Below are 25,146 nucleotides of genomic sequence, written 5' to 3'. Positions count from 1 at the left end.
ACAGGCTGGAGGTTCTTGAACTTTAATATTTTTCTCAAAGTCTTGTGACATGTTTGCTAGAGAAGCTACTGGATCAGTTTCTCTTTTTCATTACAAAAGCAGAAAATACAGGTTGCAGAAAGCTGCTTCTAAGCCATTTGGGGGAGGAGAAATCCTTTCTTTCTTGTTACAATAATGAAGAATGCTACACTGCTTCTAGGGAGACAACATGAAATCCATGTTGAATTTATAATGGCTACAGTTTTGATTGTATTTATTCCTATGATATGTTAACTCTAGAGGCCTTAAGTCATGCTTTATCTTTTCCCCTTATTTTCTTATCTGCCTTTTTGTCGTGGCCTTGACTTTCTTCACCATTAAGGATGTTCACTTCCTTTTTGTTCTGTACACACCTGCATAGTGCATGCAAATATGCCAAGAAACTTAGCAGGGAGAAGACAGCAATGGATCTTCCACTTGTTGAAATTTACTGTTGCTGATTTCAAGGGAGGGATGGGAGATGGGTGGGAAGAATTTGTAAGGAGATTTGATGTGGCAGAAGTACATAGAGTTTTCACAAAAGTTGACTCCATCTTTTACATACATGAGAATACACAGCTGAATATCTTAAACCATGTTCAAGTCATGTTCTTAGCCTCACATATATATAATGGTAAAGATTGGTGATATGATAACACCAGGTATAAACTCCAGTGATTTTGATCTATGAAAGAGAATCACCCAAATGCCAGGTCAATAAGGCTGTGAGAAAAATGTGGGTCTTTTAATTTCCAAAACTGATTTAGATCTAACTCTGAGTTTTGAAATAGCTTGAGAGTTTGATTTGGAATTCTGAAATTGTTTTTCTGTTTCCTTTTATGAGGTTCCCACTAGCATGAATATATACAGCCTTGGACTATTTGCTATGCCATTCATACATCTCTGAGGCTGAACTGAAGATTTCCCTTTCCTTCACTTCTCTTCCTCCAATATATTGAAACAAAAAAGTAGAAGCCACTGCCATTGGTTGTATTATGTTGTGGTATGGAAGTGGCACTTAATCCTATGCCTGAGTAATTTTGACTGAACCATTGGAACACTTCCTCAGACTGTGTGAACATCAGAAAGATTTCATGAGGTCAAGCTGAGCCAGAAAATTTGGATTTGCATCTCACAGATGGCACAAGCAGAAGGATATTTAGTGTGTTGTTTTAGGAAACTGAAAGTTATTTGTTTCATTGTTCATGGTTATTTTTGTTGAGCAATGTTGTGAAGAAACCAAATCCCAGCTGTTTGGACTTGTCCACCAGATATGTATTTTATTTTATGTCCAGTCTTCTCCTGTTATCCTAAATGCCATGTTGATTTGAGAGGCCTCTTCATTTGTATTTGCTCACCTTCATTCATAACAAAGAAATAGAACCTGTCAGGAGTTACCTGGAAACCTTTCATGCTTTCAAGTTCTCTGATTTCACAATGTGACTCCTAATAATTTTGTTCCCATATATTCTTCCAAATTACAAACTGAAGAAAGAGAAGTGCCACTCTTTGTATAAATACAAATTCATTTGCCATTTTTTATACTATATTGGCACAAGTCCATCTTGTTTGCACCTAGTTAGGAGAAATTTGCATGACTACCAAAGTGTTCTGTTTTGTTAGTTACTGCATTTTGACTAATTGGAATGTGTACAATTAAATTTCAGTTCATTTTGAGCCATTGTTCTCTTACAATTTCTACCATTTCTGTTGTTGATTAGATAATGGCCAATGTTCAAGGCACACTGTCTCTTAGGGAGTAAAATTTTCAGGGTTTCTATATCTGGTAAAGTCAAACATTCTTTGAATCATATACTAAAGTATTTGAGACATTCCAGAGTCTTCAGCTGAAGAGGCTTCCACTTTCCAGTGTTTATATTCAATACAAGAAAACTGGAAGGATGGTTTGGCAGGGCTTTTGTTGCCAAGCCAGTTGCTGTAGTTCTCTGTTAATATTTATGAAGAATACATACTAAAGCAGCACATGGGCAAGCAGATAAATGTGTGGTGGAAACTAGCAGACCTGATGTTCTCTTTTTTGTTTGGGTTGGGTTTTTTATTTGTTTGGGTTTTGTTTTATGAGGTTTTTTGTTTGTTTGGGATTTTTTGAGGGTTTTTTAAAGAGGTTTTGTAGGGAGGGTTGTTAGAAATATTATCAAAGCTGCACACATACTTGTGGCTACATGTATTGCAAGTTCTTGAATGTAGTACTTTTGTACTAACTGTGGAACTCTACCTTGATTCCTCAAAACAGTACGTAGGTATGAATTTGAGGATTAGGTATTGAATTTGTAAGTCACGTGAGTACTACTTAAAAGAAGCAACTGTTAGGTCAGCTCTGGGAGTTTGGTTTTGATTCTTAAGGGCTTCTTAGGAGTAGAGGTGAAATGGAAAATGCTGTACGTCAGGGGGTCGTTAATTTGTTGAAAGCTCTCAGATTGTTGGGTTGAAAACCTGGGTTGCTGTAAGAATTACTTTGTGATTGAATTAGGAGAGTGAATTCTCAGCTTTCTTTGTGAATCCTCAACCATGAAGTGGTTGACAATTTCATGTCACAGTAAGCCTATTGTGGACTTACCAGTTATTAAACCAAAGCTTTCTATGCTGGCATTAATTACAGCTTGGGTTTGACACCTGCTCGCAGGTAATGTGTTCTATTTCAGCACAGCCATGGGAGCCTTGCAGGAATGGCTAAGGAAAACTCTCTCACTGGATAACCTGCACTAAATCAGTTGGAATTCAGAGGTTTTGGGGGTTTTATATAAACCAATAAGAAAATACAGTAATTAAATACAGACTCTCAGCAGGCCCTGAAAGGAGAACAAGATTTGTACAATATGAGCTAGCTAGCTTCCAGTTTTTCAGACTCCATAAACAGTGTTTCTTGCTTTTCTACAGTGAATACACAAAGTTGAGTTTCAAATGATTGTGTGAATTATAAGAAGCCTTTTTCCCTCCAATTGTTGGAGGTAATTTATTATCATTCTGTTCTAATAACGGAGCTGAATTTACAAGAAGCAAGCTCAGTCAGTTTGCTTTAGCTAGAGAAGGTTGCAAATGTAGTAAGCATTTGCATTTTAGATCTTTGTATCTTTGGGCCAGTTCTTTTGCTTAGAACAGTTGTAATGCAAAACTAACTTTACAGCAATTATTGTGAAAGTAAGTTGTGATATTTCTAGTACTTGCCAAAACTAGCAGAATCTGTGTCCTTCAACCACATCATAAATGCAGAGATGATTTAGTATTTCACGTCACATCAGTGTGATAATTTATGGCAAAATTTTTGTGGGAATGTGTTTTGCTTTCTTTAGGATTTTGTGTTTTATTTGGATCTGCATGACAAAAAATGTCAGTTCTTTGCTAACATCTCAAATCTTTTCTACTCTTTATCAAGAGGTGTGACCAGAGTCAAACAGATTCTCCCTAGGCAGAAGTGCTATTTCCAGAGACTTTTCTACTTTAGTACATAGTACCTGTGCTCTCACAGGGGCTTGGCCAATTGAAGAGTAAAAAAAAAATTACTAAGTATTTATTATAGGACTTTCAATACAGGAAAATTGGGAAAGGGATTTGTGGTTGAAGTCTGAAAACCTTGTCCAGCTGGTGAATCTCTGCAGTGCAGCTGACAGGAAAAAGCAGAATTTTTACATACTTTGATATCAGCTTTTGCATTGCTGTAAAAGTAAACCTGTTTTGATAACCTTTGAGTAGAAGTAAGAGTAGCTTCAGTACAGAAACATTTTGATGGTAGCTGTGATGCTAAGGTTGGAGAAGGGAGCGGGAGGACTATAGAGGCACCTCTGTTTCCCTTGCAATACCCGTGCATTCCCAAAACAGGAGGAATTCTTGTGCAGCTGTGAGCTGCTGACTTCCAGGCTGCTGGGCCTTCAGGGTGCTCATCTTATTTTTCAGTATGGAAATTGACTGAGGTCAGAACAGATTGTCCATATGTTATTTCCAGAAGCACTTCTGCTTTCTGAGTTCATATCAATCTCTGCAGCATCTGTGGCTGTTCCAGTTTCTGTGGGAAGCACCTGGCTGACTAACACCTAGGTTAAATAACACAGGGCTGGTTGCCCCTTAGGTGGTATGTTCTGTAGAGTGGCTTTTGCAGGCTAATACAGCTGCAGAGGATAAGGCAGTCTGTCTTCTGCAATACAACACTGAGCACAGGGCAGCATTTTTTGAGGAACAGAACTGTCATTTGTTAATGAGTCTGAAGTGTTTGTGTCACAAAGCTTTTTGCTCACGCTAACAGAAAAACCTGTACTGTATGGCAAACTGCACTTGATTGTACCAGAGACTGACAGCTATGCAAATCTCTGTGTCAACAGCGATTTGAGCCAGCAGGCTGGGCATGCTGAAGAAGAGAATTCCAGTAATCTGCTCCTGCCCTTATCTCTTGGGTAGAGCCGTTTAGTTTACAGCCTGTTAGAAATATGTGACCAGTTATCTGCTAGATTTATTACTTGAGCAAGACTCCTTAGCAACAGGTTTTTCCTCACAGTGTGCCAACTACTGGGTTTAAAAACATATTCTTCCAAACCAAGCGGTAGTGTCCTTTATTTTTTGAGAGAGATTCTTAAAACTTTGCTTATTGTCAGTGATTCAGGTTGAAGTCTGAGTCTACAGAAGATATGAAAAAGTGTAAAAGACAAACTTGGTGGATAAAAATGGGGAATTGTTCACAGCCTGCTCTTGCATGTTTGTCAGACTGGTTGTTTTTGTTGTGACTTGTAACATGTATAAATTTTATATACATGTGTGCTTGGTGTGCATTGGCAGCAGCGTGGCTGTGTCTTGAGGTATCTGACTGCCTCAATGCAAAGCAGAAGTTCAGTTTCAGATACCTTTGTTAGTCATGCTACTTAACTTCCTTTAAGTAAGGGCTTTGATGATTGATATACAGTAAGAAATCTTGGTTTTGTTTTTCCAGAACCAAAAATGATAGCTGCAGGAAAATTTTCAAGTCTTCCCAGAAATGGCCCAGTGAACCACCAGTTCTCATTAGCTTCTTCCATGGACCTTTTGACCACAAAACCTTCACCAATTGAGCATCGCTCAAACTCCTTCCAAGGCATCTCCATCCATGGCACTCTGCCCAGGAAGAAGAAGGGAGCAGTTCCCTCTAGGTCTTGTGATACGTTTGGCCACATGGGAATGTTGCCTTACACCAGAGCATGGCAGCAGCCACCTTTTATACAGGACATTATAGAAGAATACCCTCCAGAAAATGGAAAGAGCAGCGACCTCCATGCCAGGTATGTTGTAAAACCTTAATTTACCTATGTTAGTTAGATGGGGGTTATTACATATTCTTCTAGGCTTCTAAAGGCCCACTCATAGGTACAGCTGTTAACTATAACTAAGTTAGGTTTTCGCCTTAGTATTAAATTTCAGTCTCGATGGAAGACCTAAATTAATGATTGTGTCTTGCCTTTGCATGTTTAAAAGGTATAATATTGTGTGTACTATTCCCATGGAGGAAGTTTTTTTAAGTTACTGAATTGCTTTGATACGACCCTTTGCATTGTTGTAAGAGAGCAATTTTAAACAAGAAGTCATAACTGTTCAAACATGGTTTTGATTTGTATTCAGTGCAGTAGTGGAGAGCTGAGAAAAAGGAGAGTGGTGTTCCAGCTGCCTCAAATCTTGATCTGCGTGTAAGCCTTCTTCATGAAAACTTAGTGGAACCCAATGTACACTGGGCTAATCACAAATTATTCCTGCCTGACTTTGTGGTTAACATATGCAAAGCTCTTGAGAAAGGCTAGCTAAAAGAGTATGGGTCTTTCTTTTGGGAACCTATTATCACTGGTATTTAATTGCTTACAAAAAGTAATTAATTTTGTAAATGTCCTTTTTTTGTTTGTTTGGAAAATTGGAAAAAAATTACCTGCTAACACAAGAAAAATTCAGTGTAATGCAATGGATCTGTTAGACATAGAAATGAGAGATAATTGCTTACAAAAAGTAATTAATTTTGTAAATGTCCTTTTTTTGTTTGTTTTGATATTGAGTTCTATAAAATTGGAAAAAAATTACCTGCTAACACAAGAAAAATTCAGTGTAATGCAATGGATCTGTTAGACATAGAAATGAGAGATGTTTAAAGTAAAATTGAGAGAGAAAGTCTGATTTTCCTGTGGTAAGCAGTTTGACATAGGTATGCATTCTAATCCCTACACTCACATTGAAATTATCTGGGTCTTAATGTTTACTTGCTTGGCTGGTGGAGTTAAAGGCTGAGAAAAGATGGCCAAATTATAAGTTCTGAATTAGGATTTACAGCCTTGCTGTGTACATCACTGCAATTTTTTTGGTTTTGAAGTCTTGTGAATGAAGAAGAGTTCTAATTAGGCAAGTTGTGTGTGTAGAGTGGTTTTCTTACGCTTTTTGCTTGTACTTTATGGGATCAAACTTCCTTCTCACCTAAAAATAAGATTTTCTTCTCTATACCCCATTAACTTTAAAAGAAGAAAGGACCTAAGTGGGTTTAGTATTCCTCTGTCACTGATCTCTGAGCTGTACCTGCTTACATGAACTAGCTTTTAAACAATTTGCTTCTTTTATTTACATGCTTTTAGAGAATGCCAGCAGCCTGGGGTGTTGCCATGGAAAGAATATGGTGATACACACTGAAGTTATATTTTAGATCCTCTTTTCCAAGAGCAGTTACCAAACATGATTTTCTTGATTCTTTCAAATCCTACTGATAACTTGTCATATGAATATAACCTTGTGTTATAAAGAACGCTTCGGCGCCCAGCCACTCAGAGAGCAAGCAGAATGCTGGAGAAGAAAATGTCAGCAAGGTCTGCCTGGGCAGAATTAAAACAGTGCTTTTGAATTAATAAAGAGATTCAGAGGATGGTGTTAGTGCAGCCTGTGAATAGAATTTGTGTCTCTTGAGTCACAGCACCAAATGCTGTTCCTGTTTGATCTTTCAATTACTTTGCTAAAACACACACTGACTACTATGGTGACAACTTCTAACAATTGGTTTCTATAATTTTTACAATGAATATGTTCTGCTTCATGACCTGACTGCACAGTTGTGTTAGAGCAGAAGACAATACCAACTTGGCAATCAGCAAATATATCACTTCTTGAATCTTCTTGCAATGACACTGCACTTCTCATTCGTTTACTCTAAAGTAAAATTGAGAGAGAAAGTCTGATTTTCCTGTGGTAAGCAGTTTGACATAGGTATGCATTCTAATCCCTACACTCACATTGAAATTATCTGGGTCTTATATTATAGGGGAGTCTATATTTTCTGGACTCACATTAGTGTTTTTGTTAAAAAAGCCCTTTTACTTCAGTGCAGGAATTTGTGAAATAGTGTAACATTACAGGAATATTCTGCAGTCAGGAGTATATCAGTCTTTCATTACTACAATGCTGTTTACAAAAACTGAACATTTACAAAAACACATTTTAATGAAACATTATCATGATGCACTGTTCAGACTAAGTGCTGTGTTTGATGCCAGTGGGCCAGAACTAATGGCCATTAGGATGTGCATATGGATGTGAGTATTTTGAACTGTGGCTCAGTCGTGTAATTGTTTGATTAATTCTAACTTAAAGAACATAACCATGATCACATTTTAATAGTCCAAAGTGAGTGATACTCTCTTTAATATATAAATACTTATCATATTATCTTATGAAACAAAAAATAAGCCAAACTGATAAGAATAGGAAAACAATGAACTGTGTCGTTCCCTAATGGAATTCTTCTGATTCTGAAATTTTTCTGGTAACTTGGAGAAATTATCTTGTCAATTTTCAGTGCAATAAGAATGTGTTCTCTTCTTGGTTTGTGAATGTACATTTCTGCTAGTTAGTTCAAGGAAAAAAAAAGTTTTCTTTGTTGAGAGAGCTGATGTCTGAGTTTTAGAGTCTCTTGAAAATAATTAAATGGCCAGAGTTAGAATCAGCTGAGCTCTTGAAAGGTAGTTTTGTTGTTAGCTAAAAAAGAATTCACTCTTGAAAGTGAAGAATTTCACTTGCAAAAGAGAATTCTCATTTTAGTATGTAAAACTAAAGCTGCTTGTGTGTAATGTTCATTACTATCTGACATTGATAATTAAACCTAAATAAAGCTTAATTCTAATTTCCCTTTGACCTAGTCCATGGGTTATCTTTATTTATTTAGCTCTGCCTTGCATTATGGTACCTTTACTTAAAGGAAAATTGTTCACATTCCCATCTGTTGCTAGAACCAGTAGCTTTTTTTTTTTCGGCCTGTGTCTTGTGGCTGCCATCAGTAAACCCAAAATTTCCACTGCATTTGGATGATTATGGTCCTTCATGAGTGACATTACAGTTTAGCAGACTTGTGGCATTTTCATACTTTTTCATTAATGCAGCCACATGTCCCTCAAGTAAACAGGACCTAAAAGCAATGCAGAATTATCACTGTTACAGTAAGTTTGAGTGTGGTGATAAAGGCAGCTGTCAAAGGCCTGTTTTGACAATCTCTGCCATTTCAGTTGGATGTCAACAGTACTTAGGTAGTCTTGGGTTAACCAGTAGTTATCTGTGTGGGTCTGGTACTGGCTCTGATACCAACATACTTGAATGTTATCTCATTGTAGAGATGCAAGGAATTTCTGAGACATTATAAAGAAGATGGAATAGGGCAAAGACATGCAAATATCCCAGAGCAAAACTAGATTCCAGTATTGATACCATGCTCTCTGTTTCATGAGGCAGTGTGATTGCAAAAGAGAACAGAACAAGGGATTGCTTCTTGGTCTGTCAGCTGACAGCTATAGCATTTTCTGTTCCTAAACTCATCACCTCCACATTCACCACTAAGTGATGTCCTCAGGTGCCATATCCAAATGTTTTTGAACACTTTCAGGGATGGTAACTTCACCACTTCTCTGGACAGCCTTTTACAATGCTTTTACAACCCTTTTGGTGGGGAAAAAATCCAAGTAAATGTATTACTAATTATCTAAAGCTCCCTTGGTGCAACTTGAGGCCATCTCCCCTTGTCCTCTCATGCTGACAGTTGTTGCTTTATTGATAAGCCAAACTACACACCAGGGAAAGAAAAGAAGAGAGGAGCATGAGGCATAGTCTGAAGATTTTTTTTCTCCAATTGAGGTTGGAATTGAAGTTAGTACTGTTGCAAGATACAAGAATCACAGAATGCTGTGAGAAAGAAATGTGTCTTTGATATCCCACTGTCAAACAGGTTCTAAGGTTGTTTTGTGGGGAGAGAAGTAATGTAAGTGGTGTGGTGGGTTCAACATTTTGTTGTCAGTGAGTCAGGCTAATAAAGATGTGATCTTCACAAGCAGTTAAAAGACTGTAAAGGAGAGAAAAGATACTCCTTTCTCAGTACTGGTAATTCCTCTCTTGCCTGCAAATAGCCTGTATTCCTGTTGAAATAAACAGGGTTTGTGACAAAATTAAGTGAAATCCAATTTAATAACATCTTCATTGTGAGATTGTGAATTGTTGAGGGGTCAGAAGTAAGATCTGGATTTGTACAAAATTGATGCTGTTGATGGCCATGATGCTTTGAAAGAATTTAATGCCAATTTTAGAATGGGCAATTTAGGACAGCAGTAAAATCAAAGCTAGACAAAATTTCTTAGAAATAAGTTCATTAATTTTTTTTGTGCAGTTTGCAGAGTTACATGCCTTTCTTAAAAGCCCTTAGTATTTCAAAAGCCTTAGTGTCCACTTAGAAATTTAGTATTTGAAAGAAAGAAAAATGAGTTAATTTTGCCTTTGCCCTGTATGTGTAGTGTAGGACTCTTTAGAATAGAGCTTCAGATATTTTGGGAGAAACTGTGTGGCCACAGATTTTTATTTAATCACTATCTTCTCTCTTCTGAACCTATCCCTAGGAAGTGTTGAAGCACACCATCTGCCAGAAATGATCGCTCTAAGTTTTCCTGCTAATTAAAGCTTTAAAACAAAGTTGGCATTAATTTACGCTGGCTGTTTCGCATTATACAGGACATTTCTCAGTATGTGCTGGTTTAATTTCTGTTTACTAGCTCACTTTGCAGTAGCCATTTCATTTGCTTGGACCTGTAAAGACAATTTTTTGATCAAATTCCATTCTTTGTCTAGACAGACATTTAAAAATGGAGTCACTGATAAACAGTAGGGTTATATTGTTCAAACTGGCTTGGAATCAAAGTGCTTCGTGCTTCATGCATTTCTCTAAATAATGTAGAATTCTCTGGGTGCTTTGTTTTGTCACTATGCATGAGAAGGTTTGACCTGCCAATACTGAGAATTCGTTTTTTTCCCCTGTTTTTGAAGCTTGAGTTTTAACTGTGTATGAATTTGAAGTATTGAGTTGTAACTACAGAGCTATGATTTTAATATTTTCTTCTTTGCTTCTGTTTTAATTTTCTATTCTCAAGTACAGTAAATTCCTGACTGTGCTGTAAGTCCTGATTGTGATTATACTTACAACTCTACTGTTTTTATTGATGTGGCTACGAACAATTAATTTTTGTAGGTAGACAAGGCATAGCAGCTTTTTTTTTTTACACTGCCAAGATATCAAGCATGAATTGTCCATATCCATTTTTTTGACGTGGTTCAAGCATGTTAAAAAAGAAAAAATAAATCTGGCAGGTGTGGGGAGCCATGGAAGAAAAGATTTTTATTAGCTTGATTCATTCACTAAGGAAATGGGCAGACCAGTAGCTCTTAATGTCTTCCAATGCCCATTGAACCTTATTGCAAAAGATCAAAATGTGATAATTAGGCTGTAAATGAAAGTGCATTTTATAGACTGGCCATAATTATGTACACACAGGTACAAAGAATACACTTACTTTCTGTAGTTCTGAAAGTATGGTAAGTGTGTGTGACTACATGTTTAGCTAGACTCCAGTCTCTTATTTTGAGTACTGGTCAGCAGACTTTTTTTCCTCTTGTTTTTCTGTGTCAGCTGTTTCAGATGAAGTGCTCTCATCTAGCACTGGACTTTGTACTGCTGGAGCAGAGAGTAGAGTAGATTAGTTTATCTGGTTGTTTAGGGTGTTCTGTTCTCTTCTGAATTTCTGATCTTCAAGGCTCTGTATGTTTGGCTGGATGATCCTCACATACTTGTCTCATCTAACTATCAAGGCAAAAATAAAAAAATGTTCAATTTTAACCTTGACCAATACCACTGACATTAACAGGGTAACTTCATCAGCATAAAGCTTAGCAGGCTCACTGTTCTCTACAGTGCTTGCCCTTGTCCTTGGAGGGCAGAACATTTGGAAGCTGCCAAGGTATTAGTCTTGAAGTATAAAGCTATGAATGACTGAATTCTGCCTTCCCAAACTCTTTCTGTTCTCTTAGTGGTATTACCACAGATCAGGTCTGCTGAAGTCCTTGAACTGACAGTTGAATTATAAAGGAAAAGAGTTGGCAAGGCTGTGCTTGGTGAGGAGAACGCTATTCAGGAATTTGCTTTATCCTTGTCGGAATTTGCAGCCTGTTTTGCTTCCCCAGATGCTGCAAATTCTGCTTTTCTTTGGATTTGGAGAATGGGGTGGATCATATATTTGGACAGCATTTATTTTTTTTCTAACTAGTGATTTTGAAAACATGATTTGTTGGATAATTTTAATTTGAATTTGTGCTACTTTTTTATATTAATACTGTGTGTACACTTGAATGATTTGGTGCACTTTGAAAATTAAAAATAATTTTTATCAGTGTTTTAATATATATATAAGTAAAACATATATTTTATATGTTTCCTGTGGGGAGTAAAGTGAGTAATACTGGTATTCTTTGGTTTATAAAATGCAACGTAGTTCTTCAAGTCTGAAAATAGTTGCAGGATTAGCAGGAAGAAGACCAATATCTTGGCTTCCTTTTAAATTTATAAATGCACAGAATTTTGAAAGTAAAAATAGTTATGGTTTTGATGTAATGCCTGAAACTACCTCTTAGTATGAGTTTTGATTTTTAAAAAAACCTGAACCAAAATGTTTTTCATGTGGTTGTGTTTCTTTAAAAAGAGTAACACAAGTATGTTGAATTTTGGGCTAGTGAATATCTCATTGACTTTTTCCATGCACAGGTTTTTCAAATGGAAGAATTCCTTAGACGTTGCCAATACTTCATGATATTTGTCACAGATTTTCCCATTCTTTCTCTTGTTGTGTCCTGTTCACATGTGCACCTGCAGATCTCTGCTGTCTCAGAGGTGGAGCAGAGCTACCCACTAAAGCTGGGAGATGTTTGTGGTAGAAGGAATGCTGTGTTGGATAAGCAGAGAGTAGCTAATGTTATCTGCTTACAAATCCCCTTATCCTTTAACTCTAGGGGTTCATTCTGTTTTGGCTTGTCTACCTTTTCTTTTTAGCCCTTCTGTCCATTGTTGGGTTCACATTATTCTGTTGTGAAGTTCTGCTTCACCCCTTTGTTCCCATTTGTTGCTCACGTCCTCTTCCTTTGCTTGTTGGACATAGATCTGCAGAACCAAAGCTTCACTTGTCGATTTTTATGGGGATTTTGGAAATCTGCCCATGTGGGATCTTCAGAGAGGGAAATGATGAAAACAGGAGGAAATGTTTCAAAAAGAGAGACCATCTCTCCAGTATGAATTAAAACACAGTCCTTGAGCTTCTGAGCAGAGGAACTGAAGTTCCTTATGGGATGAGCACAGTTGTGTTATCATTTGAAATTAATTGTGGGATCATGACCTTATTGTTAAAAAACAACTTGCCAGATAAACTTGAGCCCAGATCCCTCAAAGCCCCTATCAAAATTGGTCAGTGTTGTTTTTCAAAACTTCCTGAAAACTTGTATTTTTTCTGGCTGTTTCTTCTTTGAGCAGAGGACACTATATATAGGGGGAAGTTTCTTGAATTACTCCTTCCGTCACACCCAAAGTTCCTTCACTGGCTCTGCTGTTATCTGATCTCTTTTGTAAGTGTTATGGAGTGCCCCATTCAGTTTTACCAAGTGCTGTATTGCTTCCTCATCCTGCCTCCTGTTCATATGTGAGCATTTGGTTTCATTTCTGTCCCTTTTATGCTCTATATAGTAGTTAAATGTTACATAGAAGAGCATCTTCCTAATGCTTACTTGCCATATCCAGTGCAGAAAAGCATCTGATGAGCTTTTTTAAGTGGGCTAAGGGAACAGACTGGGATTAATTAATTATTAATTCAGATTAATTCAGATTAATTAATGAAGACTTTGATTCTACTGAACATTTGTCAGTGGGTTTTGTTTTTTTTTTTTAATATGCATATTCATTTTGTAAGGTTATATTGATTTAGAACATTTAAAATTTTGTGGCACTGGATTCAGGATAGCTGCACAGCAACTGAAACGCTGTAAAGAATTGCCAGCTGAAGATACAAGTCAGCAGGCAACAACACATATATAAACCATTTTGTAGTAACAGTGTCTGTTTTGGATAAGCAGTAGTCTTGCTGCCCAACCCGTACTTTCATAGAATAGGTCTTGGGGTAAAAGATTTAAGAGGGGCTTTGAAGGACAGAGTTTTGGCTTTGATGGCCCTAAATGTTAAGGAAAATATAGGAAAAAGATTGGAGGTGGCTAGTCTGAGCTTTTGACCAGGTTGTAGAGACTGGTACTGTGTGTGGTGCAGAAACAGAAATTCTTCAGGAAAAGGTAGAAAAAATGGTGTCGATTTTTCTGCTGCAATAGGTAAACTGGAGTAAGTTAGAGGAATGCAGATTGAAGCAGTAAAAGTAAATTTCTGCAACATTATCTCTGCTCGAGCATTCTGAACAAATAGGATTGAGATTTTATTTAATTCAAGGAAAAGTACATTGCATCTCTTCAGAGTTTTAATTACTGGAGTCCCTGCTGTTCTTTGTGTGAGCTGCAGGTCATCACACAGTTAGTCATAGCAGTTTGCACTTGTTTCCACTGGTGTTTGAATGAGTCATGTCCACGGTGCTGTGCAGCTGTAGGCAGAAGGGTGGAATGCCCTTAGGAATGCAGCAGAAGTGCGTGTGTGAAGCAGAAGCTGCTGGGGGATAAAAATCAGTGGATTTTTTTAGTGTAGTTTGCAGTACAAATAAAATCAGTCTGTGCTACATATACTGAAACATGCCATGCCCAGCATGCTTTGACTTGCACCTTCATACTTAAGTAGTGTGTATTTCAGAAATCTACAGAGATGGAGAGATTTCAAAGACACAAACTGAAGAAGGCATGTGATCCATCTGGTCATTTTACAGCAATTATGTGTTAGCAGCCATGCAGCAGCTTGGTTAATTTTCAGGGTGTCAGGCTACCTTTGAGCTTCTATTGTCTTTACTCAGATTTGGCATTGGCACCAGATTTGGCATTTGGCATTGGTGTTGGAACTATTGAGAAGATAGTTCTCATGATTTCTCTTTCAAAGGGGTAGAAAGGAGATACTTTTTAAAATGTCCCCAGGAAAAGTAAATTTAAAATAAATGGACAAATATATTTTCATACATCAAATACTGGCAGTGTGTCCAGTGTTTTTCCCACAGGTACAGTTATAAAAGTGTGAAGTAGCACAAAACTGACTCAGGGCCTATCAGCAGTTTCCACCACTGTAAGAATATTTATATGGGAGTTGAATGATAGAGAGGATTTGGGCAACTTGATGATACTGTTGTGTCTTAAATTTTGTTGCACTTAAATTTTTTGTGCACTTAAATTTTGTTGAAGTTATCACAGCTAATTTATCATTGTAGCTGATTGTTCTGTGAGGATGCCAAGAGCCTGGAAAAGGCAGATGCTTCATATGGCTTAGCATGTAAGGGTCTGCAGGATTTTTATAGCACGAAGGATGAGAAGAGATAATGTACAATGTTAGAAAGATGGAGGTTTTCATAGAATCAAGCAGCTAAAGATTACAGCATATCTGCTTAAAGATTTTTTTTCTTGAAGCAGTCCTGTAGAGAACTATTGGACAAACTGCAGAGTCAAAAACAGATGATGTCTGAGTTACGGAGATTCTGGATATTCTCTAGCACTCACTGAACTTAATAATGGATGTTAGGATTGAACACCAGGATTCAGCTTTTCAATTCCAGCATTGATTATGAGTATGTAAGAATTTTATCAAATTTTTTAGAAGAGTGACTAGTTACCAGGATGTTAAGGTTTTCTTTACCCAATTTTCCTGTTTGGTTGCTCATTGTCTTCATATCCATGCAGGATTTGAAACTGGCAGTATGACAGTGTGTTTAGTTTGTCATACCAGAAGTATGATTCACATTGCTTATAGTGATTTTTTTTCCCTTCATTTTAGCCACTGACTTTTCATGGTGACAACTTCAAAAGGGCTTTTTTTTTTTTAAATCTTTTAATTCTCCCCACACATTTGTCTATTGTTTAGATGTGTTGGGAAGTAGAGAAATAGCATCTAATAACAGCTGAATTCTGTCCCCTTTTCTCATCTCAGCTCAAGTTATATTTTGAAGGGGTCTTCTTATAATGGTAATTCCTATTTTCTGAGAAGTTATGTGGTTTCTCATAGTGGTCAAATGTATCACTCCTTGCTCATAGGCAGTCAGTGCCAACCAGTATGATCAAACTCTTCATTGTTGCAGCAAATGTTGCTGTGGGGAGAAAAAGAGGGAAGCAAAAGAGCAACTTCATGTTTTTTGTTTTCTTGCCTCCATCTTTTTCTGGGTTTGCTGAAGCACCACACTTGTTTGCAAGTTCTGTGTATTTTCTTGGCTGTAACAGCAAGAAACCCATACATGAAAAAAGAAAAACAAAGCACATAAGAATCTTGATAAGAATCTTGCAACTGGAGTGAAAAGAAATTGAGATCATTTCCAGGGACTGCCAGGGACAGATTAAAGGGTTGTATGTCTGCAAGATCAGCCAGCATTGAAAAAGGGGTTGTCAGATGTCAGTCTCTAGAGAGAATGTGTTTCTGGCTAGGAAGAGCCCCAGAATCATGAGGGCTAAGGTTCTGGTCAGATATTACTGGAGAGTGTTTTTGCTTCCACGCAGACCTTGTGTGTGTGGAGGAGGCAACAGAGGATTTACACTACTCAGGAGAATGGCTTCATTACATATAGTGAGTCAGGTGCTTTTTTTTCTTCTTTTTTGTTCCTATGAGTAAAAAAACGTGCTGGAAAGGGATTTTGTTTTGTCACGATATGAGGTGATAGCAAGAGGTGGCAGGAACAGCAATACTCAAAACAGATGTGGGAGTCTGCTTGCATCCCGCTCTTAAATTCCTTTCTGTGGCAGAATGGCTACAGAAAGAGCATGAAGCCAATACTGTGTGTCCTACTGCATACTTACCTCAGCTTGAGTCTTCTGAAGACTTTTCTGTTCCAGAGACATCATTCTGTATTAAATTGCTTTTTATCTGAGTGGAAGTAGGTCTTATCTGATTATTAGGAAACCAAAATGCATAGTAAAATCTAATAATAATAAAACTGTGAGCCCACAGTTTACACAGTTTGGTTGACTTATGTGTGGACTCTAATACATAAATGTTGTAGGTAAACAGGTGCAAATGAATGCAGCTGTAAAGTCAAGCTTTTTATGAAGACAAACATTAGCATTATTTGAAAGGTAATAAAATCTGATGAAAGATAAGAAAATATTATTGAAACCAACCTTCAGTTAAATCAATTCTGAGAGATGGCAGAACCTGCTACTATCTTTTATCTGATCTGTTAGTCATCTGAAAGTATTCATTTTTTTCCTACAGATCTTCTAATATAATAAGTGAGAATGTGGGTTCATATTTTTTTAAGATTCTTTGAGAGGGAAAATGGAAAGAAAAAACATACCTTATATTTTTCTTAACTTCATGACAACGTAGATGTCCTTCACTGGTAGCCTGTGGCATGAAGAAACATTGCTAACAGAGAGCTGAGATTCAGGAGTTAGTTTTATTTGGTTGCCTTCTAGTTATTTGGGCTAACTGCTTAATCTGGTTTTCTGTATGTAGTGTGCTAGTATTGGGGTGGAGTCAGATGACAGGAAAATGCAGTAGTTTATCTTTGCTGTTACTTACTGCACATCAATGGAAGTTACCATTCCTTGAAAATAACTTCAGAAAATTTGCACAAAGATGAACAAGGGAGGATGGGGGGGAGAGAGAGTACATCTGCTTGGAGAGGGGTATCTGAGATGGACAGTGCTCCAACATAAACATCTTTCTACATGGCTCGGGATGAATTGAAGAGTTTTGTACATTTTGTTACGGGTCAGTTTACCAGATAAAATACTACAGTTCTTGTGATGATACTTGTTACACCATCCATTTCCCAAAGCCAAACATTTTCAAAGCACTTCTGTCCTGTGGATGCTGAAAGGAATGCAGGTCACTACTTCCTCTGCTCTCTTCTGGATGTGCTGCTTTATATACCAGTAAATAAATTGTTTTGTCTTGAAGCTTTTCTACCTCTTTCATTTTGCTTTGGCTTGATCTGTCCTAGAGAACATTTGCCTGGTAGCAGAAGGTGGAAACAGTGGAATCTGTAGGAAGGCTGGTCTGCAGGAGTGCAGACCATAACAAGACACATTTGCTGCCAGAGTAAGAGGGTTTGTTCTTTCAGAGTGTGTTGCATATGCTGTGCTGGTAGACCCTTTGTCCTGAAAGATCCCACAGGCAAGTGAAGAACTAAGCTGAAAAGTTTTTCAGTAGCAGTTGGTACTGGAACAACTTCCCACAGATCATTTGAATGTGAGAAGAAATCAGGCATGCTTAATGACTTTGTGGAACTGATTAAAAATGGGATTTTTTTCCCAGTCACATTGAAAAGTATTGAGAAGGAATATGTCTCTTCTGTTTCAGAGCTTTCTTTTCTTTTTCCTCTGTGCTTCACCCCTGTGTTCTCTGCTATGATTGTACCTGCTTTATGCTCATACAGTTATCAGGCTGATCCTTCTTTGTATATTGCATAGGAAAAAGTTTCAAATGGTCCAAATTCTATTTCCATTGAGTCCAGCTTTTTATTCTTCAAAACATCAGTTGAGAATGCAATTTGACCCTTGATAAATACTGAGATAATATGAAACAGCAACACATGATACAGCCTGAACAGTTGAGCACCATTATTTTATGGGGAAGGCTCAGTATTCTGGTATTCTGGATTAAAAGCTGTTAGGGAATCAGACTGAAAATTGAGTATCAAATAATGACATAGTTTCAGATCATATGCAGTTACATTCCAAACAACAGAGGAAATTCAGAGACTGTTTTCTGGATCGATTCATTCCAGTGTAACCCAAATTCTACATTTTTCAAGCTGCTTATTAGGTTTCTAGTGTTACATCTTTGCAACAGCTTCCACCAAAAAGGATCCTGTTTCTAAATTTATTGAGATCTGTTGTCCATGTGGCAAACTTGATTGCTGTAACAAGTGCCTGATCCCTCTCTAAGTTTATACAGATTTCATTGTGCCTGTTCTCATGTTTGTAGTTAAGGGCAGTACCATGTGTGTCATCCCAGGTTCTTAAAGAACATCCAGTCATGTACTGCAAACTCTAGTTTACTGCAATCTGCTAGTTCTCAAATAAAAGCAAATATACAAAATGCTTTGAAGTTGAAATAAGTATATATTTTATGGAAAGAGTTGTAACAGTGCAAGGCACTTCAGTTAGTCTTCTTTGTCCTTTGCCATCTGTCTGTATAGAAAACGTATGATGAGATTTTTATTTTTAGATTAGGGCAATGACTTGATTATCTGAGGTTCAGATAATTGTGATGCTGAAATTATGATTATTTTGAGAACTTCTTCTTTGTATATATAGAAAGTGAATGTAGTACTTTCTACTTCCTGTAAGCAGTGTCCTCCCAGTGCTATCAGAAGCAGTAGCTTAAATGGGAAAATATAAAAGCAAAGAAATAAATGCAAAAGCCATTGGTAGAGCTCTCTTTTAAATTTATTTCAGATATTTTAGGTGGTAAGTAAGTATTCCAGCCATCTGTTGAAAAGTCAAGATTTTTTTATTTCCTTACAATGGCATAATTAACTTTATTTCTCAAATTAAGTACTACTGGCTTCACTACATGTCCTTCTAGAAGAAACCAGTGATTTATATATTTGTTAAAGATGAGATAGCATAGGCTATCAAGCTTTAACACAGAAGTTTCAACAATTATTTTAATGTGACCTAGTAGCATATTGCTCATATTAATGCATCTCTTCAGTATGAGGTTATATTTGGACTTACCTTTTTTTGTTTGTTTGTTTTTCTGTCTGTCCTTCTCTCCTGGTACCATTTCCATACAGAGATCAGAATATTCTGGATCCTGCATTGGCATATGTTAAGGTAAGGTACTGTTTCTTACCCTCAAAACACTTTATTTGATCTATACCCAGCATTGATAGAGCATTTGCAGTTATTTGTAGGTAAATAGTGCAGCTGTTTGTCTTTTGGTACAGTGAAGTGAAATATGAATGTCAGACTGTTTTCTTACAACTTCGGTGAAATACTTGTGAGCATTGTACTTTGAGTGTAGGTTGCATTTTTACATGGGGCTTCTTTACAGGTGACTGCCTGAATTCTTGCTTTGGTTAGCAGATTAAAAGAAGTTGTGGTTTTTTTGCTTATAGATTTCTGGGGAAGTAAAGAAACACATCTGAAAATATAATAAAAATATTACATATTTTTAGGTTTACAGTTTTAGCACTATACTTACTAAAATTACAGGTAAAAATTGACTTCTGGTCTAAGAAGTGGCTGCCACAGGAGACTGTCAGAACAGCTGCTGGATTTCTCTCTGACAGGTAGTTCAGAGGTACCTGGGAGGTTCCTGGCCTCTATCCCAGCCTGAAGTTGGGATATGGTAGGGAAGAGAAGGTCAAAAGCCTTCTCAAGAGCACTGTGGAAGAGGGGATGCCAGAGGCAACGAAGTAGTGGACATGTTAATTGCTGTATTTAATTTACTATCTCTCACTGTGCTGTACTGAGTATGCTGTTACAGTTTTAATAATGTGACTGAGTAGAAGGCAGAGGTATCATGTGCCAGTTCATCAATATGTGTCTTGTCTTGTTTCAGCAAGTTCTGTATTATAAATGTGGTTTCTGGTCTTTTCAACTTTCCTGGTAGAAGCTTGTCTTGGATTCTTGTCAACAGCAGTGGTGCTAAGCTTAGTTATTAAAACTTTGATGTTGAGGAGGAAAGCCTGGGGAAAAGAGACTTAAGAGGGAGAACACAAGGGTTACCAATCCCTTCTTTTCCCCTTCCTTTTTCACTTTTTCCTGTCTATATCCCTACTTCTGGTGAACTTTGAGTTTGGATCCTAGATCAGTGGATTTATAACAGGAATTCTAGACAAGAAATCTCAAACTAAAACTTTGAAAAATATGTAGAACTATCTTTCTTAGAAATATAAATCCCAAAACCATTTTTTTGTCTGTAAAAGTCTGGGTTGCTAATAAAACTGCTTCTAAAAATGTGTTCTTACAAATCAGTCAATGATAAATAAAGGAGGTCTCTCATCAGTTACCTCTAACTTTTTTGTTATCAGTTAACCTTAACTGTAAAAGCTGTGGGTGAATTCATACCAACAGGATCTTGGACTCCCTTTGCTGGCTGCAGTTTTAGCAAGTATGTGTTCATTGTTTTCTCTAACTTACCGTATGGTAACTGTTATATTAATGTTGATAAATTTTCCAGATCCTCAAATACATTATGGTGGCAGGTATAAACTGCCAAACACTAACCTTCTCAAGTTGAAAAAATAGATTTCTGCAGCATGTTTATACCACCATTGCCATTTGCACAAGTCTCTTTGGTATGTGGTCTGTACATGCGTAGTTTGAACTAGCAGGTAGGCTTTGACAGATGTTGCTTAAGTGGTAAAAAATTACCTTAAAATGAAAAAGAGTAAGAGAAGAGGGAGAAAAGAAGAGCACTTTTGGGAGGCATATTTTGCTGATTCAGGATATGAAAGTTCTGAGTAGCACATTTATAATTCCTAGTGCACAAGAAAATATATTTAGTGTTATCTCTCAACAGAGAAGTGTTGATTTACTGAATGAAGCATGTGTGATGTCACTCATACAAAAAAACTCACACTGGAACTAATTGTACATGGTAATTGTGAAGTCTTGGTACTGATTCTTGTTTCTCTCATGTTGCTATTCTGGCTGGAAAGAGAAGAGAGATTTTGGATTAATTTGCCTTGAAAGAATTACATTATCTTGAAAGTAATACGTGGCACAAATTTAAGTTGTGTTATGATAGTTTGGCTGCTGGCAGTTCTACCCAAGAGTTACAGTCCCAAGCAAATTGTACTGTGTCAGGGCCCTGAGGGCACTAATTGTTCTCAGGTGTCCTGGCCAGCCTCACTTGGGACCTGCACCCAGAGCCACTGCAGTGAAGGCTGCACCAGGCTGGGCCTTCAGAGCCTGCCGCAGTCGTTCAGAGGCTGTTTCTGCCCCAGGCCTGTTTGCAAGTGCTGTGTGGGAACCCAGGACAGACTTTATGCCTGGCCTGGTACCTCTCTTGCCTGAGGCTCTCTGGAATGTGATAGGACCTTGGTTGGGTCTGGGTGCTGTGGAGCTGCACCCTGCTGTGAGCACATTGCCCACCCTGTGCTCTCTGTGCTCCCCTAGGGAGCAGCCCAGTCCTGTTGCTCCCTGACACACTAATTGGAGGTGGCTATATTGGTAATCCAAGTGCCATTCTCATAACTGATCCACTTTATCCAACTGCACAGTCATACCTACTCTTCTGCAAGACAAACAGCTAGTTTTAAACTAGCTAGATTTAAAAAGCAGTTTTGCAAAAAGACCAGGGCACGGGTCAGCGTGCTGGTTTTGGTTGTGCGCTGGTTCACAGTGGGAAGAACATCATCATGTCTCTTGTGGCTATAGTGGCTGCAGGCAGACTGATGGTAAACTTCAGAGCTGAGTGTAGCACTTTGCTTCTTAACAAACCTTTCTTTGCTGAAATCTGCTGACTGAAAGTAGTATAAATCGTTGTATTCGGAAATACTCTGAACAGAGGAAAGGCAAAATAAATAGGTTTTATTCTGCTCAAGATACAAGACAGAAAATACTCATTATAAATTTTTTTAAGAGAATGTTCTCTATCGATGAGCTGTGATTTTTAATTCTTTGAATTACATTGCTCACAAGTTGCAGTTTACTACATCTTGAATATTGATGTATTAGTTCATTCAGTATATAAAGAGAGCTAATTATGCAAAAGCAAGTTCTAAGGGGGGGATGAAAAATGTAGTGATTTGCTGGAGTCTGAATATACTGAAGTGTCCACATGGCTTCAGCTCTTCCTTTGTATTCACAGTGCTGCTGAAACCATGGTCACAGTTAAATGGCTCTTTCAAAAAAAACCTTTTATGGTAGAAGTGAAAACAGGCCAGACTGCTTTGAGTCAGGCTGCTACCCAATTCATGAAAGAGATTCAGGGACACAATAGCACGTTGTACATTCTGTGAGATTTTTACAAGTTTTATGAACCAAATAATAGATCCATTGGTAGCCTCTGCAGGTTCTTCCCACACCCTGAGTCTGCACATCCACAGAGCAAATTCCTGCAGCAAGGGAGAAAGAATCAAGTGCTGGCAGATTAAAGTATGTCAGAGAACTTCTTGTGAGTCATTTTGATCAAATTCATGTGAACTAAAGATAGCTTTGTGTCCCATTTCTATTCACTATAAATACTTTAGGATCTTTTTATAGAAATCTGTGCTGTAATCATTGAAGCTATATCAGGGTGCAAAGAAAAAAAAGAGATTTCTCTCTGCCTGTCAGGGAAACCTTTCAAGCACTTCCTCTGGAAATAATGCTTAATAATTACAGAAATACATAGCAGCAGAGAGTTAATAAATATTACTATGGCCTGAAGTTTTGGACTTATTTTATTCCATTAGTGGAAAAATTGCAAAATTTATGACTATCTGCTCAGCATGGTCATGAGGGAAGTTTATATTTAGATTCAGACTGGAAAAAACTGTTGCTGGTTTAAGGAAGTTCCAGCTGCAGAAAGAGTTTCTTGTGAAGTTCTGTTGAAGGGTTCTTGTTTGGCTCAGCCCCACAGTGTTAATATTTTTCCCTAATTTTGCTCTTCCTTGATTTTGTTAGAAAGCAAACTGTGACAGAAATTATTGTTATTCACCACGGATTTGGTTAGTGCAACTGAAAATAAAATTCTGATGACATTCCAGTGTGTTGTCATTATCTATAGCTTTGCAAGACAGGACAATATTTTGTGGATTTAATTCAACTTCAGGGAGCTTAGATCAAGTTATGAGATTCATTGATACAGTTTGTATAGTTAATTGCACAAATCCATAATATTGTGGATGCCAATCCAATATAAACATGGGTGTTTGACTCTCACAGTTCTACTGGCTGAAGATATTAAGAGTGTGATCAAAAGTAAAGTTTTTATGTGTGTGTGTAAGTTTGGGAAAGTTTAGGAAAAAAATCTGTGTCAGCATCACAAGTAGCCACAGTTTAGAAAATAACTCTGCCTTATGACAGTGAAATTTCCTTACAAGCAGCCTTTTTTTAGACATGGAAATATATCAGAGAAATCCCCACCTCACTGGAAAACTTGCCAAATCCAGTGTGTTGCTGCTCTGCTGTGTATCACATCCTGCAGAGACTTGCCTGTTGAGATGCGAGCTGGGGCTTGTGAGCAGAAAGTTTGTTGGGTCTCTGCGTTGGCTGACAGTGTTCAGTAGCAGAGCTGGGAGGAATGCCTGCACTAAGGCACCACATGATCAGGAGGCTCTTTCTGAGTCTGTAGGGTGGTTTAAGGACTTCTTTTCCACACATTTTGCAGCTGTAGCAAGGACAACAGTATCACAGAAGGTGCAGTTATCAGATGGAATGTGTTTTTGAGGAGAGAAACAGTATGCCCATGTGGCCAACTTGGACTTTACACATCTCTGTCACTATGGATTTGTCATCAGACTCAAAGATCATCAGTGATGTCAGTGAGGCTTCAGACAGAGACATTTCCTCTTTTTTTATGTTTCTCTGCATAGCAGGAACTGAAGCTTCACAAACAACGTTCCACAGCAGTTGCCTCTTGTATGTAAGCTGTGTGATTCAGGCATAAAAGGTTGTTAGAGCCAATCGAATGTTAAATTTTCAGACTTAATTTTTGGTCTCAATGAAACCTTCGGTTTGCTTCTCGAAGGGTGGTTGCTGGTTGTGCACTGCCCTCTGCTGGAAAAGAAACACTTGACTGGATATTTTTAATCGAATCATGGTTATTCAAATCACATTTCATAATTTCTTTGTAACTCTCGTAGGAGTCTGACTGTTGGAAGTTGGTTGCTTTTTCTCAAGAGGCTCAGAACTCGGGCAGGGTGGATGTGTATTTTTCCCCACCTCCCTGTCATTAAGTTATAGAAGTAGGTCCTTGAGGGAACTTGAGATTTTTTTTTTTTTTTTGTCAGCGTGTCCCTGAGATTGTCAGAATAGATGTTCTGATTTGTCCAAAAGTTCCATCAAAAGATTTCTTATGATCCCAAAATAATCTGCTCTACCTCTCAAACTAGATTAGTCTAATGGTCTTTTAATTGTTATTGTGGAAAAAAAAATCCTGAATATTTTGATATTTTGCATGTAGAGGTTTGGGTTTGGGGTTTTTTTTGGTTGGTTTTGTTCCTCTGTCTTGTATGCATAAACTATATTTAATTTTCTAGTGGGATAAGTTTGTGCTGTTGCAATAAGTTGGACAAAGCATCTTGTCTTTTACTTTTAGTCCTGTTCTGGTGATAGTAAAATTTCAGGTAGTAGAAATATTTTTTTTCAGCCTTACACTAGGCTTGTTTTTTACTGTGTCTGCCCTTCCTCTACGTAAAAGGGGCAGCTGTTTCTTAATGTATAATAATTGTTCCTAAAAGCTTTCATCAGCCCAGGAAAAAAATTTTAGAAGTACTTAAGAAGTTTATATGTATTGTTGAAATTCAGCAGCTCTCAAGTATTTAATTACCCTGAAATCATGGTGGGAATCTTGCCGTGTTCATTTGCAGTTGAAGAAAACTTATCTTATTTGATACTATGCAGTTCTTTGTGATTAGTGGTGTAATATAACACCTAAGTTTCAGATTTTCTCATGTTGAATTTTGACCAACAAGCTGGTCTCTGAAAATAAGGTTGAGTCAGCAGTTCTGTAATGTGTTGGCTGCAATGTGATGAATAAAATGTAAGCTGGTG

General features: G+C 37.6%; 1 protein-coding gene across 6 annotated transcripts in view; it reads left to right on the top strand.

Moving 5' to 3' along the window:
* BCAR3 (BCAR3 adaptor protein, NSP family member) overlaps window positions 1-25,146 on the top strand; it is an 83,468-nt gene that overhangs the window by 28,804 nt on the left and 29,518 nt on the right. For all 6 annotated transcript variants that reach the window (XM_039727020.1, XM_039727019.1, XM_039727018.1 and 3 more), the window contains 2 exons: window positions 4,955-5,279; window positions 19,233-19,272. In XM_039727020.1, coding sequence (XP_039582954.1) covers window positions 4,955-5,279; window positions 19,233-19,272 — 365 coding nt within the window. The remainder of the gene's footprint in view (window positions 1-4,954; window positions 5,280-19,232; window positions 19,273-25,146) is intronic.

This window comes from Passer montanus, unplaced genomic scaffold (genome assembly GCF_014805655.1).
Source record: "Passer montanus isolate IOZ18808 unplaced genomic scaffold, ASM1480565v1 scaffold60, whole genome shotgun sequence".
Taxonomy (NCBI): domain Eukaryota; kingdom Metazoa; phylum Chordata; class Aves; order Passeriformes; family Passeridae; genus Passer; species Passer montanus.
The sequence above is the reverse complement of the archived record's forward strand: the minus strand, read 5'-3'. Positions and strand labels throughout refer to the sequence as shown.